The sequence below is a fragment of the Bombina bombina genome, chromosome 1, assembly GCF_027579735.1.
Source record: "Bombina bombina isolate aBomBom1 chromosome 1, aBomBom1.pri, whole genome shotgun sequence".
NCBI classification, from domain to species: Eukaryota; Metazoa; Chordata; class Amphibia; order Anura; family Bombinatoridae; genus Bombina; species Bombina bombina.
Window position 1 is genome coordinate 1,111,601,473 of NC_069499.1, and position 15,735 is coordinate 1,111,617,207.

At 38.8% G+C, this 15,735-nt stretch overlaps 1 protein-coding gene across 2 annotated transcripts in view; it reads left to right on the plus strand.

Annotated features, from left to right (window-relative positions):
* Positions 1-15,735, plus strand: part of ARHGAP23 (Rho GTPase activating protein 23) — a 289,496-nt gene that overhangs the window by 116,445 nt on the left and 157,316 nt on the right. For both annotated transcript variants that reach the window (XM_053697729.1, XM_053697720.1), the window contains exons 3-6: positions 8,662-8,680; positions 9,285-9,383; positions 11,334-11,412; positions 13,203-13,257. In XM_053697729.1, the coding sequence (XP_053553704.1) occupies positions 8,662-8,680; positions 9,285-9,383; positions 11,334-11,412; positions 13,203-13,257 (252 nt within the window). The remainder of the gene's footprint in view (positions 1-8,661; positions 8,681-9,284; positions 9,384-11,333; positions 11,413-13,202; positions 13,258-15,735) is intronic.

Consider the following 15,735-nt stretch of genomic DNA (forward strand, 5'->3'; position numbering starts at 1 on the left):
TCCTCAGGCGGAAGCAGTGGACGCGTTGCCGCTTCCTTGGAATTATCATCCTGCCTATATCTTTCCGCCTCTAGTTCTTCTTCCAAAAGTGATTTCCAAAATTCTAATGGAATGTTCGTTTGTACTGCTGGTGGCTCCAGCATGGCCTCACAGGTTTTGGTATGCGAATCTCATTCGGATGGCCAGTTGCCAACCTTGGACACTTCCGTTAAGACCAGACCTTCTATCTCAAGGCCCATTTTTCCATCAGGATCTCAAATCATTAAATTTGAAGGTATGGAAATTGAATGCTTGATTCTTAGTCATAGAGGTTTCTCTGACTCAGTAATTAATACTATGTTACAGGCTCGTAAATCTGTGTGTAGGAAGATTTATTATAGAGTCTGGAAGACTTACATTTCTTGGTGTTCTTCTCATAAATTCTCCTGGCATTCTTTTAGAATTCCTAGAATTTTACAGTTTCTTCAGGATGGTTTGGATAAAGGTTTGTCTGCAAGTTCCTTGAAAGGACAAATCTCTGCTCTTTCTGTTCTTTTTCACAGAAAGATTGCTAATCTTCCTGATATTCATTGTTTTGTACAGGCTTTGGTTCATATCAAACATGTCATTAAGTCAATCTCTCCTCCTTGGAGTCTTAATTTGGTTCTGAGGGCTTTACAGGCTCCTCCGTTTGAACCTATGCATTCTTTGGATATTAAATTACTTTCTTGGAAAGTTTTGTTCCTTTTGGCCATCTCTTCTGCTAGAAAAGTTTCTGAGTTATCTGCTCTTTCTTGTGAATCTCCTTTTCTGATTTTTCATCAGGATAAGGCGGTGTTGCGGAGTTCATTTAAATTTTTACCTAAGGTTGTGAATTCTAACAACATTAGTAGAGAAATTGTTGTCCCTTCATTGTGTCCTAATCCTAGGAATTCTCTGGAGAGATCTTTACATTCTTTGGATGTAGTAAGAGCTTTGAAATATTATGTTAAAGCTACTAACGATTTTAGAAAGCCTTCTAGTCTATTTGTTATCTTTTCTGGTTCCAGGAAAGGTCAGAAAGCTTCTGCCATTTCTTTCATGTAATTAGCAAGAGTCCATGAGCTAGTGACGTATGGGATATACATTCCTACCAGGAGGGGCAAAGTTTCCCAAACCTCAAAATGCCTATAAATGCACCCCTCACCACACCCACAAATCAGTTTTACAAACTTTGCCTCCTATGGAGGTGGTGAAGTAAGTTTGTGCTAGATTCTACGTTGATATGCGCTCCGCAGCAGGTTGGAGCCCGGTTTTCCTCTAAGCGTGCAGTGAATGTCAGAGGTATGTGAGGAGAGTATTGCCTATTTGAATTCAATGATCTCCTTCTACGGGGTCTATTTCATAGGTTCTCTGTTATCGTTCGTAGAGATTCATCTCTTACCTCCCTTTTCAGATCGACAATATACTCTTACCTCTACTGATTCTCGTTTCAGTACTGGTTTGGCTTTCTACTACATGTAGATGAGTGTCCTGGGGTAAGTAAGTCTTATTTTCTGTGACACTCTAAGCCAGAGCTTTCCAAACTTTTCATGTTGGTGACACACTTTTTAGACCTACATCATTTCACGACACAGTAATTAATTCAGTTGCACTAGCAAAAAGGAGGTTAAACTAACTTGTTTTAAAAGATACGGACACATACATAAATGATATAATAATGAAATGTATTTACAAGTAACAGTAAGTATGTGCAAGAATTAACAAAAAGTTTAATAACACCAATAGCTGCTTACTATTTTAATGGGATGTATGAGGTTGATGGGATGAACACAGTTTCAGTATATTTGGTGGAATATTAGATAAAGACACTCACATCTCATCATCAAGCATTTTTAAGCTTCCACTTCCTATCCATATATCAAGAACAGGAGCAGCAATGCACTACTGGGAGCTAGTTGCAGGAAAAAAAAACACTTTGACTTCTGACTTCAGCTCAGCATTTAAGCTGCCACCCTCAGAGCTCTGTAAGTCCAACTGACTACTGCCTGCGCTGCCACCAAAGCCGCCAATGGGAATAGTTTCAGTTCCCACTGAGCTGCGCCAATTGGTTAAGATGATCTGTGACCCACTAGGTATCAATCACGTGTCAACCATGTGATATGCGTAGCAGGCAGGCGGAAAGTCAGAAACCAAAAAAAATAATAAAATAAATAAATTTAAAAAAATTTGTGCTGAAGCAGGGACACACCTACACACTGCTGCCGACACACTAATGTGTCCCGACACACAGTTTGGAAAGCACTGCTCTAAGCTATGGTTGGGCACTTTTATATAAAGTTCTAAATATATGTATTTAAACATTTATTTGCCTTGACTCAGGATGTTCAACGTTCCTTATTTCAGACAGTCAGTTTCATATTTGGGATAATGCATATGAATAAATCAATTTTTTTCTTTCCTTAAAATTTGACTTTTTTTCCCTGTGGGCTGTTAGGCTCGCGGGGGCTGAAAATGCTTCATTTTATTGCGTCATTTTTGGCGCTGACTTTTTTGGCGCAAAATTTTTTTTTTCTGTTTCCGGCGTCATACGTGTCGCCGGAAGTTGCGTCGTTTTTTTGCACCAAAAGTGTTGGCGTTCCGGATACGGCGTCATTTTTGGCGCCAAATAATGTGGGCGTCTTTTTTGGCGCTAAAAAATATGGGCGTCACTATTCTCTCCACATTATTTAAGTCTCATTATTTATTGTTTCTGGTTGCTAGAAGCTTGTTCACTGGCATTTTTTCCCATTCCTGAAACTGTCATTTAAGGAATTTGATCATTTTTGCTTTATATGTTGTTTTTTCTATTACATATTGCAAGATGTCCCAGATTGACAATGAGTCAGAAGATACTTCTGGAAAAACGCTGCCTGGTGCTGGATCTACCAAAGTTAAGTGTATCTGCTGTAAACTTGTGGTATCTATTCCTCCAGCTGTTGTTTGTAATGAATGTCATGACAAACCTGTTAATGCAGATAATATTTCCTTTAGTAATGTTACATTACCTGTTGCTGTTCCATCAACATCTAATACTCAGAGTGTTCTTGTTAACATAAGAGATTTTGTTTCTAAATCCATTAAGAAGGCTATGTCTGTTATTCCTCCTTCTAGTAAACGTAAAAGGTCTTTTAAAACTTCTCATTTTTCAGATGAATTTTTAAATGAACATCATCATTCTGATTCTGATAATGGTTCCTCTGGTTCAGAGGATTCTGTCTCAGAGGTTGATGCTGATAAATCTTCATATTTATTCAAAATGGAATTTATTCGTTCTTTACTTAAAGAAGTTTTAATTGCATTAAAAATAGAGGATTCTGGTCCTCTTGATACTAAATCTAAACGTTTAAACAAGGTTTTTAAATCTCCTGTAGTTATTCCAGAGGTTTTTCCTGTCCCTGATGCTATTTCTGAAGTAATCTCCAGGGAATGGAATAATTTGGGTAATTCATTTACTCCTTCTAAACGTTTTAAGCAATTATATCCTGTGCCATCTGACAGATTAGAATTTTGGGACAAAATCCCTAAAGTTGATGGGGCTGTCTCTACTCTTGCTAAACGTACTACTATTCCTACGGCAGATAGTACTTCCTTTAAGGATCCTTTAGATAGGAAGATTGAATCCTTTCTAAGAAAAGCTTACTTATGTTCAGGTAATCTTCTTAGACCTGCTATATCTTTAGCGGATGTTGCTGCAGCTTCAACTTTTTGGTTAGAAGCTTCAGCGCAACAAGTAACAGATCATAATTCTCATAGCATTGTTAATCTTCTTCAACATGCTAATAATTTTATTTGTGATGCTATCTTTGATATCATTAGGGTTGATGTCAGGTATATGTCTCTAGCTATTTTAGCTAGAAGAGCTTTATGGCTTAAAACTTGGAATGCTGATATGTCTTCTAAGTCAACTCTGCTTTCCCTTTCTTTCCAGGGTAATAAATTATTTGGTTCTCAGTTGGATTCTATTATCTCAACTGTTACTGGAGGGAAAGGAACTTTTTTACCACAGGATAAAAAATCTAAAGGTAAATTTAGATTTAATAATCGTTTTCGTTCTTTTCGTCATAATAAGGAACAAAAGCCTGATACTTCACCCACAGGAGCGGTATCAGTTTGGAAACCATCTCCAGTCTGGAATAAATCCAAGCCTTTTAGAAAACCAAAGCCAGCTCCCAAGTCCACATGAAGGTGCGGCCCTCATTCCAGCCCAGCTGGTAGGGGGCAGATTACGATTTTTCAAAGAAATTTGGATCAATTCAATTCACAATCTTTGGATTCAAAACATTGTTTCAGAAGGGTACAGAATTGTCTTCAAGATAAGGCCTCCTGCAAAGAGATTTTTTCTTTCCCGTGACCCAGTAAATCCAGCGAAGGCTCAAGCATTTCTGAAATGTGTTTCAGATCTAGAGTTGGCTGGAGTAATTATGCCAGTTCCAGTTCTGGAACAGGGGCTGGGGTTTTATTCAAATCTCTTCATTGTACCAAAGAAGGAGAATTCCTTCAGACCAGTTCTGGATCTAAAAATATTGAATCGTTATGTAAGGATACCAACATTCAAAATGGTAACTATAAGGACTATCCTGCCTTTTGTTCAGCAAGGGCATTATATGTCCACAATAGATTTACAGGATGCATATCTGCATATTCCGATTCATCCAGATCACTATCAGTTTCTGAGATTCTCTTTCCTAGACAAGCATTACCAGTTTGTGGCTCTGCCGTTTGGCCTAGCAACAGCTCCAAGAATTTTTACAAAGGTTCTCGGTGCCCTTCTGTCTGTAATCAGAGAACAGGGTATTGTGGTATTTCCTTATTTGGACGATATCTTGGTACTTGCTCAGTCTTCACATTTAGCAGAATCTCATACGAATCGACTTGTGTTGTTTCTTCAAGATCATGGTTGGAGGATCAATTTACCGAAAAGTTCATTGATTCCTCAGACAAGGGTAACCTTTTTAGGTTTCCAGATAGATTCAGCGTCCATGACTCTGTCTCTGACAGACAAAAGACGTCTAAAATTGATTTCAGCTTGTCAAAACCTTCAATCACAATCATTCCCTTCGGTAGCCTTATGCATGGAAATTCTAGGTCTTATGACTGCTGCATCGGACGCGATCCCCTTTGCTCGTTTTCACATGCGACCTCTTCAGCTCTGTATGCTGAACCAGTGGTGCAGGGATTACACAAAGATATCTCAAGTAATATCTTTAAAACCGATTGTACGACACTCTCTGACGGGGTGGACAGATCACCATCGTTTAGTTCAGGAGGCTTCTTTTGTTCTTCCGACCTGGACTGTAATTTCAACAGATGCAAGTCTGACAGGTTGGGGAGCTGTTTGGGGGTCTCTGACAGCACAAGGGGTTTGGGAATCTCAGGAGGTGAGATTACCAATCAATATTTTGGAACTCCGTGCAATTTTCAGAGCTCTTCAGTCATGGCCTCTTCTAAAGAGAGAATCGTTCATTTGTTTTCAGACAGACAATGTCCCAACTGTGGCATACATCAATCATCAAGGAGGGACTCACAGTCCTCTGGCTATGAAAGAAGTATCTCGGATACTGGTATGGGCGGAATCCAGCTCCTGTCTAGTTTCTGCGGTTCATATCCCAGGTATAGACAATTGGGAAGCGGATTATCTCAGTCGCCAAACGTTACATCCGGGCGAATGGTCTCTTCACCCAGAGGTATTTCTTCAGATTGTTCAAATGTGGGGACTTCCAGAAATAGATCTGATGGCTTCTCATCTAAACAAGAAACTTCCCAGGTATCTGTCCAGATCCAGGGATCTTCAAGCGGAAGCAGTGGATGCATTGTCACTTCCTTGGAAGTATCATCCTGCCTATATCTTTCCGCCTCTAGTTCTTCTTCCAAGAGTAATCTCCAAGATTCTGAAGGAATGCTCATTTGTTCTGCTGGTGGCTCCATTTGTTCTGCTGGTATGCGGATCTTGTCTGGATGGCCTCTTGCCAACCGTGGACTCTTCCATTAAGACCAGACCTTCTGTCGCAAGGTCCTTTTTTCCATCAGGATCTCAAATCCTTAAATTTAAAGGTATGGAGATTGAACGCTTGATTCTTAGTCAAAGAGGTTTCTCTGACTCTGTGATTAATACTATGTTACAGGCTCGTAAATCTGTATCTAGGAAGATATATTATAGAGTCTGGAGGACTTACATTTCTTGGTGTCTTTCTCATCATTTTTCCTGGCATTCTTTTAGAATTCTGAGAATTTTACAGTTTCTTCAGGATGGTTTGGATAAAGGTTTGTCTGCAAGTTCCTTGAAAGGACAAATCTCTGCTCTTTCTGTTCTTTTTCACAGAAAGATTGCTAATCTTCCTGATATTCATTGTTTTGTACAAGCTTTGGTTCGTATATAACTTGTCATTAAGTCAATTTCTCCTCCTTGGAGTTTGAATTTGGTTCTGGGGGCTCTTCAAGCTCCTCCGTTTGAACCTATGCATTCATTGGACATTAAATTACTTTCTTGGAAAGTTTTGTTTCTTTTGGCCATCTCTTCTGCTAGAATAGTTTCTGAATTATCTGCTCTTTCTTGTGAGTCTCCTTTTCTGATTTTTCATCAGGATAAGGCGGTGTTGCGAACTTCTTTTACATTTTTACCTAAGGTTGTGAATTCTAACAACATTAGTAGAGAAATTGTGGTTCCTTCATTATGTCCTAATCCTAAGAATTCTAAGGAGAAATCATTGCATTCTTTGGATGTAGTTAGAGCTTTGAAATATTATGTTGAAGCTACTAAGAATTTCCGAAAGACTTCTAGTCTATTTGTTATCTTTTCCGGTTCTAGGAAAGGTCAGAAGGCCTCTGCCATTTCTTTGGCATCTTGGTTAAAATCTTTAATTCATCATGCCTATGTCGAGTCGGGTAAAACTCCGCCTCAAAGGATTACAGCTCATTCTACTAGGTCAGTTTCTACTTCCTGGGCGTTTAGGAATGAAGCTTCGGTCGATCAGATTTGCAAAGCAGCAACTTGGTCTTCTTTGCATACTTTTACTAAATTCTACCATTTTGATGTGTTTTCTTCTTCTGAAGCAGTTTTTGGTAGAAAGGTACTTCAGGCAGCTGTTTCAGTTTGATTCTTCTGCTTATAATTTCAGTTTTTTTCATTATAAGATTTAAACTTTATTTTGGGTGTGGATTATTTTCAGCGGAATTGGCTGTCTTTATTTTATCCCTCCCTCTCTAGTGACTCTTGCGTGGAAGATCCACATCTTGGGTAGTCATTATCCCATACGTCACTAGCTCATGGACTCTTGCTAATTACATGAAAGAAAACATAATTTATGTAAGAACTTACCTGATAAATTAATTTCTTTCATATTAGCAAGAGTCCATGAGGCCCACCCTTTTTGTGGTGGTTATGATTTTTTTGTATAAAGCACAATTATTCCAATTCCTTATTTTTATGCTTTTGCACTTTTTTCTTATTACCCCACTTCTTGGCTATTCGTCAAACTGATTTGTGGTTGTGGTGAGGGGTGTATTTATAGGCATTTTGAGGTTTGGGAAACTTTGCCCCTCCTGGTAGGAATGTATATCCCATACGTCACTAGCTCATGGACTCTTGCTAATATAAAAGAAATGAATTTATCAGGTAAGTTCTTACATAAATTATGTTTTCTTTGGCGTCTTGGTTAAAGTCTTTGATTCATCATGCTTATGTGGAGTCGGGTAAGTCCCCGCCTCAAAGGATTACGGCTCATTCTACTAGGTCAGTTTCTACTTCCTGGGCTTTTTGGAATGAAGCTTCTGTTGATTAGATTTGCAAAGCAGCAACTTGGTCTTCTTTGCATACTTTTACTAAATTCTACCATTTTGATGTTTTCTCTTCTTCTGAAGCAGTTTTTGGTAGAAAAGTACTTCAGGCAGCTGTTTCAGTTTGATTCTTCTGCTTATAATTTCATTTTTTTTCATTATTAAGATTAAAACTTTTGATTTGGGTTGTGGATTATTTTTTCAGCGGAATTGGCTGTCTTTATTTTATCCCTCCCTCTCTAGTGACTCTTGCGTGGAAGTTCCACATCTTGGGTATCTGCTATCCCATACGTCACTAGCTCATCGACTCTTGCTAATTATATGAAAGAAAACATAATTTATGTAAGAACTTACCTGATAAATTAATTTCTTTCATATTAGCAAGAGTCCATGAGACCCACCCTTTTTGTGGTGGTTATGATTTTTTTGTATAAAGCACAATTATTCCAATTCCTTATTTTTGATGCTTTTGCTCCTTTATTATCACCCCACTTCTTGGCTATTCGTTAAACTGAATTGTGGGTGTGGTGAGGGGTGTATTTATAGGCATTTTGAGGTTTGGGAAACTTTGCCCCTCCTGGTAGGAATGTATATCCCATTCGTCACTAGCTCATGGACTCTTGCTAATATGAAAGAAATGAATTTATCAGGTAAGTTCTTACATAAATTATGTTTTTTGTCTGGGTGAGGGTAAAGCCACTGATGGCTTATGTTTTGTCAGATATAGTAAGTGAAAGAAGCTGGAAATGATACTTAAAATATGTCACATGTAATCATAGTAATCATAGTCATAAATCATGGGATGTCTAGACGGTGTTTTAAAATGTAGTCAAGCTGTGGTATCAGTAGGAATAGCAAACTAATGGCAGTTTCTTTGTTTCTTTGCAGGAGGAGAATGGTGGTGCAGGTAGGTGTCTCTTCTTGTTCACTAGGTTCTCTGGTCACTTCATGGTGTTTTTCTGTACTGTTCTGTTTCTTCTCTTCTAGTTGAGATGCTGTACTCAATAAAATGGTTTAATGCCTTCTTAATTGTATTTCTGGCGGTATTGAAGTCATCTTTTATATACAAAAATGTGTAGTGTTTTGCAATTCTGAGGCTCACCCATTAAAAGGCCTTATGCATATTATTTATCTTTATCTCCTTTGCATTGACCAATTAGGGACAGATTAAAAAACAGCTTATTTCAGGGTCATTGCCTGGAACCTCTAGGATGCATCCAACCTTTCTGTGGGAGGTAGAAAACCCACAAAATCCCAAAGTATCGGAAAAGCATTCGCAGTATTACATTAAAGTGCATTATAAAGTCATTTTTTAGCTAAGCTTAATGTTATATGGAATTGTATTGTGCGTTTAATACCCCTTTAATTCAAGTTATGTACAGTATAATGCAAAGCTTTCTGTGCCTTTCCTCCCTTCTTTTATTTTCTTATTCAGGTACTTTTCTTCTCATTTCTTCCTGTTTTGTTTTCTTCTATTTGGCATTTTTTCTAACATAAATTACCTGTCACAGGCTTTCCATCCCCAAGCAGCCGCCTGGAGCCTATGGACACCATCTTTGTTAAACATGTGAAGGAAGGTGGACCAGCTCAGGAAGCTGGACTGTGCACTGGTGAGAGGACTAGACCTGAAGCGGTAGATACAGCGATTTAGGACTCAATACTATAGTTATTAGATTGACTGATTGGAAACTGGAAAAAATGGAGACCCTGACTTCACTGGGAAAATATCAGGAGAGGTTATGGGGTGGAGTCAAGCAAAAAACAGTTATAGAAATTTAATTTTACCTGCTGGAATGTTTTTTATTATTTACAAATAGCTTTAGTTTGTTATTTGAAATAGCTGTTTTTGCCTGTTGAAACCACCACCCATACTGAAAAATATGAATACTTCAGTATTCTCTACCGAAAAGCTATGTAAACAAGAGGCAGCCACATAAATTAATCTCCCACATGGATATTTTTTCCAGTGCTTGGAATACAATACATCAGCTACTTGCTTTAGTACATTGTCCCTTTAATGTTTTCCCAATGTCTTGTTATACTAGTCGCCTATCATTAAATGTATTGGAAACTGCATCTTTAGGTTTATTCTTGATACTGAGGATGAACATTTCAGTACCTAAGTATTAAATTTTGTGTATATGTAGGGCTAGATTGCAATTTGATCACAATCGTTATAGCGGGTGCGTTATGTTTTGCGCAACCTTGAGCAAGGAATAACGTACAACCCGTTGCTAAAAGAGGATGGATAAATATTTTAACCTAAGAATGTTAGTGCAGCCAACACTTTTTTAGTGTGCCCTATACTTAGAATAGTGCAGGGAGTATTGTTAATACACTTATTGTGCTTCTATTACAAGTGAACAATTTAGTGTTGAGCTTGAGCACAATCCAAACTACCTGCTGTAAAATGTAGCTCTTTTTAAGGACCTTAGGTAAACCATCATTTTTAATAGTATAGCAAAGAATTACATGAAGAACTCCACTACTTGTACACTGTCAGCTTAGCTCACCCTCAGCTTAGTGCACATTCATATTAGTGCACCTTCATATAAGTGCACCCTCAGCTTAGTGCACCCTCAGTTAAGTGCATCTTCATCTTAGTGCACCTTCATATAAGTGCACCCTCAGCTTAGTGCACATTCATATTAGTGCACCCTCAGCTTAGTGCACCTTCATCTTAGTGCACCCTCAGTTAAGTGCACCTTCATATTAGTGCACTCTAAGCTTAGTACACCATCAGCTTAGCTCACCCTCAGCTTAGTGCACATTCATATTAGCGCACCTTCATATAAGTGCACCCTCAGCTTAGTGCACCTTCATCTTAGTGCACCCTCAGTTAAGTGCACCTTCATGTAAGTGCACCCTCAGCTTAGTGCACCATCAGCTTAGCTCACCCTCGGCTTTGTGAACCATCTTCTTAGCACACCCTCACCTTAGCACACTCTCAGCTTAGTGCAAAATCAGCTTAGGTCACCCTCGGCTTTGTGAACCATCATCTTAGCAGACCCTCACCTTAGCACACTCTCAGCTTAGTGCAAAATCAGCTTAGGTCACCCTCGGCTTTGTGAACCCTCACCTTAGCACACTCTCAGCTTAGTGCAAAATCAGCTTAGGTCACCCTCAGCTTAGCGCTCCAATAGATTAGCACTTGAGTGATATACAAAATAAATTTGACTGTGCACATCTATAGACCCGTTATATGACTCATTTAGAGCACATGCGCTATCTTACATACAGATTTTTTCACGCCCTAGACTAACACTCAATAGAAAAATTAGCTTTGGACTTGTAATGAGTGTATTTATTGCTCTCGAGCGATGTTAGCACACAATAACGATAATTTTTTCGTGCTCCACTTTATCTAGGCCTTAGATAGAGATAAGCAGGCCTAATCTTCCCGCAGGTTCAGCTCATTTAATTATGCTTATTATTGAGAACAAGCCTGTGGTACAGTATCAATAACCAATGTAAACCTAAATAGGCAACTTCTCACATTCAGGGGAAACAAATTTTCAGTATGGTGTCCCTTTAATTTTTTTTTTTTTATTTTTTTTTAGGGGACCGACTGGTGAAGGTGAACGGAGAGAGCATCATAGGAAAAACGTACTCCCAAGTGATAGCCCTTATACAGAATAGGTAAAACCAGAGGGTTTAGAAAAACTAAAAGCTGGAGAGAAACCCCAAGGCACAGTGGATGTACAATTAAAGTGTAAAAATAAAAACTTTGTATTTCATTAGGGATATATATGTTTTTAAATTTAATTTGCTTTATTGTATTATGTGTCTAATCCCAGCAAATAGCCAAAGCTGTTCTCCTGTGGTATTCTAGATGCGGATACAGCCGGTGAGCCTACGTGCATATGCTCTGGTCACTGCCAGTATCTACATCTGGAGCGGAATGGGGATGTTCCAGAAATCCAGCTTTAACAGCATGCTTAATCCTTCAGAAGGGTTTAATGTTTTAATATTTAAATATATAGTAAAATAAAGGAATTTGTTTAAATATAAAAAGCCAGATTACAAGTGGAGCACTAATTAATGCTCCCGCTCAAGCGTTAACTGCGCTGGAAGTAAGCTTTTTGCTCGCATTGTGTTGCGCTCGTACCTTTACCTGCCTTTTTTTTCTAATACCTGAGACCTCATATTTTTGAGCCCTTATAATTATTGTGTGCAATATTTTATTAAATAATTTTTATTAGATGGTGGTATTATGAGTGTGACTGTACTTTGTAATGTGTATTTATGGTGACACAGTTAACAAGAGCTCTGAGGATGCAGTAATCATTCTAGCGTAAATCTTGATTGCGCTCAAGTGATAGCATTTATTTTCAACTTTTAAACCAGCGGTAAACCCAACAAGCACAAAGACCTGCGATAAACCTCATATCGCTCGCACGCAAACGTTTGCGCTCCACTTGCAATCTGGCCCTAAATGTTTTAATGAAATAGAATATTTTATTTTTTTACTTTAGAATGTCCCTTTACATTGTGTCTTTTTAGACTTCATTTATTTAGTGTATTAGATAATTAAAGGGTCATAAAAGTACAATCTACTGTATCTCACTGTTGCTTGCATATAACTATGTGTTTAACCCCAGACAATTTACATTGATATCTATGAACAAAGCTTCATTATTTGATGCTGCAAATTGATCAAGAAATTGATACATCAGCAGTTGATGAAAATTTCAGAACAGCTTTACAATCTAGCCAAGCTATTCAAGGATGTACCCTGTCTGCTGAGCACCCCCCTATAAACTCATATACAGACACATTTCACAAACACACATTACACTAATGGGGAATAGATCTAAAAACTACAGCATTATGTTTTTGAGTGAGTCTCTGTTTATTTAATATATTTGGTCTGTTGTACAATTAATTCTGCATTTTTTACATTTCATGTCCTTTTTTGTTGATTTTAATTTTTTGTGGTAACTCCCTGAATAAATAGAACTTGAACAACACACAGGTCAGAATTTCAGGCTACTAAATAATTCTGTCTTCCTTTGATATACTTTTTAGTTTACTTCTGTTATCAAATGTACTTAGTTGTCTTGGTATCATTTATTGAACAACATACCTAGCTAGGCTGAGGATCAGTAAAACACTACTTGGAGCAAGCTGGTGACCTATGCACATATGCCCCTTCTCATTGGCTCACCAGATGTTTTAAGCCATATCCCAGTATTCCGTTGCTTCTCCTGAGATCTATGTGTTGTTTTGCAGGGGTTAAAAATACTGATATAATCATGTAACAACGCAATAATAACATCCCCTAATACATAAGAACATTTCCATTTTGCAGTTTTATGTCCCTTTAATGCAGTGTATAAAACATCTAGTGCAATACCCCAGAATGTGCCTAGACGTGTGCCTATTGTTCCCTCTCCCCCCACCTTATCACTGCACCATATTTTCCACAGCGAGGATGCCTTGGAGCTGTCAATCATGCCCAGGGATGAAGATATATTACAACTGGTGAGTAGAGGACACCAAACAATTTAGCTTTGCTGTTGCTAAATTAAAGAGACATTAGCCCCAACATTTTCTTTCATGATTCAGATAGAACACACAATTTTAAACATCTTTGCAATTTATTTCTATTATCAAATATTCTTCATTTTCTTGTTATCCTTTGTTGAAAAGCAGAAGGGTAAGTTTAGGAGTGTGCATGTGTTTGCGGTACTATATGGCAGTGGTTTTGGAACAATGTTATACATTAGCAAGAGCACTAGATGGCAGCACTATTTTCTGTCATGTAGTGCCCCAGACATGTGCACGTTACCAACCTAGATATCTCTTCAACAAAAAATAACATGAGAACGATGCAAATTTGATAATAGCAGTACATTGGAAAGATTTTTAAAATTGTATTCTCTATCCATGAAAGTAAAATTTTAGGTTTCATGTCCCTTTAAAGGAACAGTAAACACCCTGTGATTTTTATGTAAAATGTTTAGTTATGAAACAACTTAGCAATATATTTTCATTATTTTAGTAACCCTGCTACATATCTTTTCCTAATTTAAAGGGCCATAATACCCAAATGTTTAAACACTTGAAAGTGATGCAGCATAGCTGTAAAAAGCTGACTAGAAAATATCACCTGAACATCTCTATGTAAAAAAGAAAGATATTTCTCTTGTATCCAGTCCACGGGTTCATCCATTACTTGTGGGATATTCTCCTTCCCAACAGGAAGCTGCAAGAGGACACCCACAGCAGAGCTGTCTATATAGCTCCTCCCCTAACTGCCACCCCCAGTCATTCTCTTGCAGCTCTCGACAAGAAAGGAAGTATCAAGAGAGATGTGGTGACTTAGTGTAGTTTTTACCTTCAATATCTCTGGTCCATCTGTCCAAGGGAATGAGTTTCCGCAGGCCAGAATGGACTATAGTAATGACAGATGCCAGTCTTCTGGGCTGGGGTGCAGTCTGGAACTCCCTGAAGGCTCAGGGTTCGTGGACTCAGGAGGAGGCCCTCCTTCCGATAAACATTCTGGAACTAAGAGCGATATTCAATGCTCTTCAGGCTTGGCCTCAGCTAGCTGCTGTCAGGTTCATCAGATTTCAGTCGGACAACATCACGACTGTAGTCTATATCAACCATCAGTGGGGAACAAGGAGCCCCCTGGCAATGTTGGAGGTTTCAAAGATAATTCTATGGGCAGAGGTTCACTCTTGTCATCTCTCAGCTATCCATATCCCAGGAGTAGAGAACTGGGAGGCGGATTTTCTAAGTCGGCAGACTTTTCATCCGGGGGAGTGGGAGCTCCATCCGGAGGTATTTGCCCAGTTGATCCAACTTTGGGGCAAACTTGAACTGTATCTCATGGCGTCTCGTCAGAACGCCAAGTTTCCTTTTTACGGGTCCAGGGATCCCAAGGCAGCACTGATAGATGCTCTAGCAGCGCCCTGGTCCTTCAACCTGGCTTATGTGTTTCCACCATTTCCTCTGCTCCCTCGTCTGATTGCCAAGATCAAGCAGGAGAGAGCTTCGGTAATCTTGATAGCCCCTGCGTGGCCACGCAGGACTTGGTATGCAGATCTGGTGGACATGTCATCCTTTCCACCATGGACTCTGCCGCTAAGGCAGGACCTTCTACTTCAAGGTCCCTTCAAACATCCAAATCTAATTTCTCTGCGTCTGACTGCTTGGAGATTGAACGCTTGATTCTATCAAAGCGTGGTTTTTCTGAATCGGTCATTGATACCTTAATTCAGGCTCGAAAGCCTGTCACCAGGAAAATCTATCATAAGATATGGTGTAAATATCCTCATTGGTGTGAATCCAAAGGTTACTCATGGTGTAAGTTCAGGATTCCTAGGATATTATCTTTTCTCCAAGAAGGATTGGAGAAGGGTTTGTCAGCTAGTTCCTTAAAGGGACAGATTTCTGCTCTGTCTATTCTTTTGCACAAACGTCTGGCTGAGGTTCCAGACGTTCAGGCATTTTGTCAGGCTTTAGTTAGGATCAAGCCTGTGTTTAAACCTGTTGCTCCGCCATGGAGTTTAAATTTAGTTCTTAAAGTTCTTCAAGGGGTTCCGTTTGAACCTTTGCATTCCATAGATATTAGCTTTTATCTTGGAAAGTTCTGTTTTTAGTAGCTATCTCCTCGGCTCGAAGAGTTTCGGAGTTATCTGCTTTACAATGTGATTTTCCATGCAGATAAGGTAGTATTACGTACCAAACCTGGGTTTCTTCCTAAGGTGGTATCTAATAAGAATATCAATCAGGAGATTGTTGTTCCTTCACTATGTCCTAATCCTTCTTCAAAGAAGGAACGTCTATTACACAATCTTGATGTGGTTCGTGCTTTAAAGTTTTTTATTTACAAGCTACAAAGGATTTTCGTCAAACATCTGCTTTGTTTGTTGTCTACTCTGGACAGAGGAGAGGCCAAAAGGCTTCGGCAACTTCTCTTTCTTTTTGGCTAAGAAGTATAATACGCTTAGC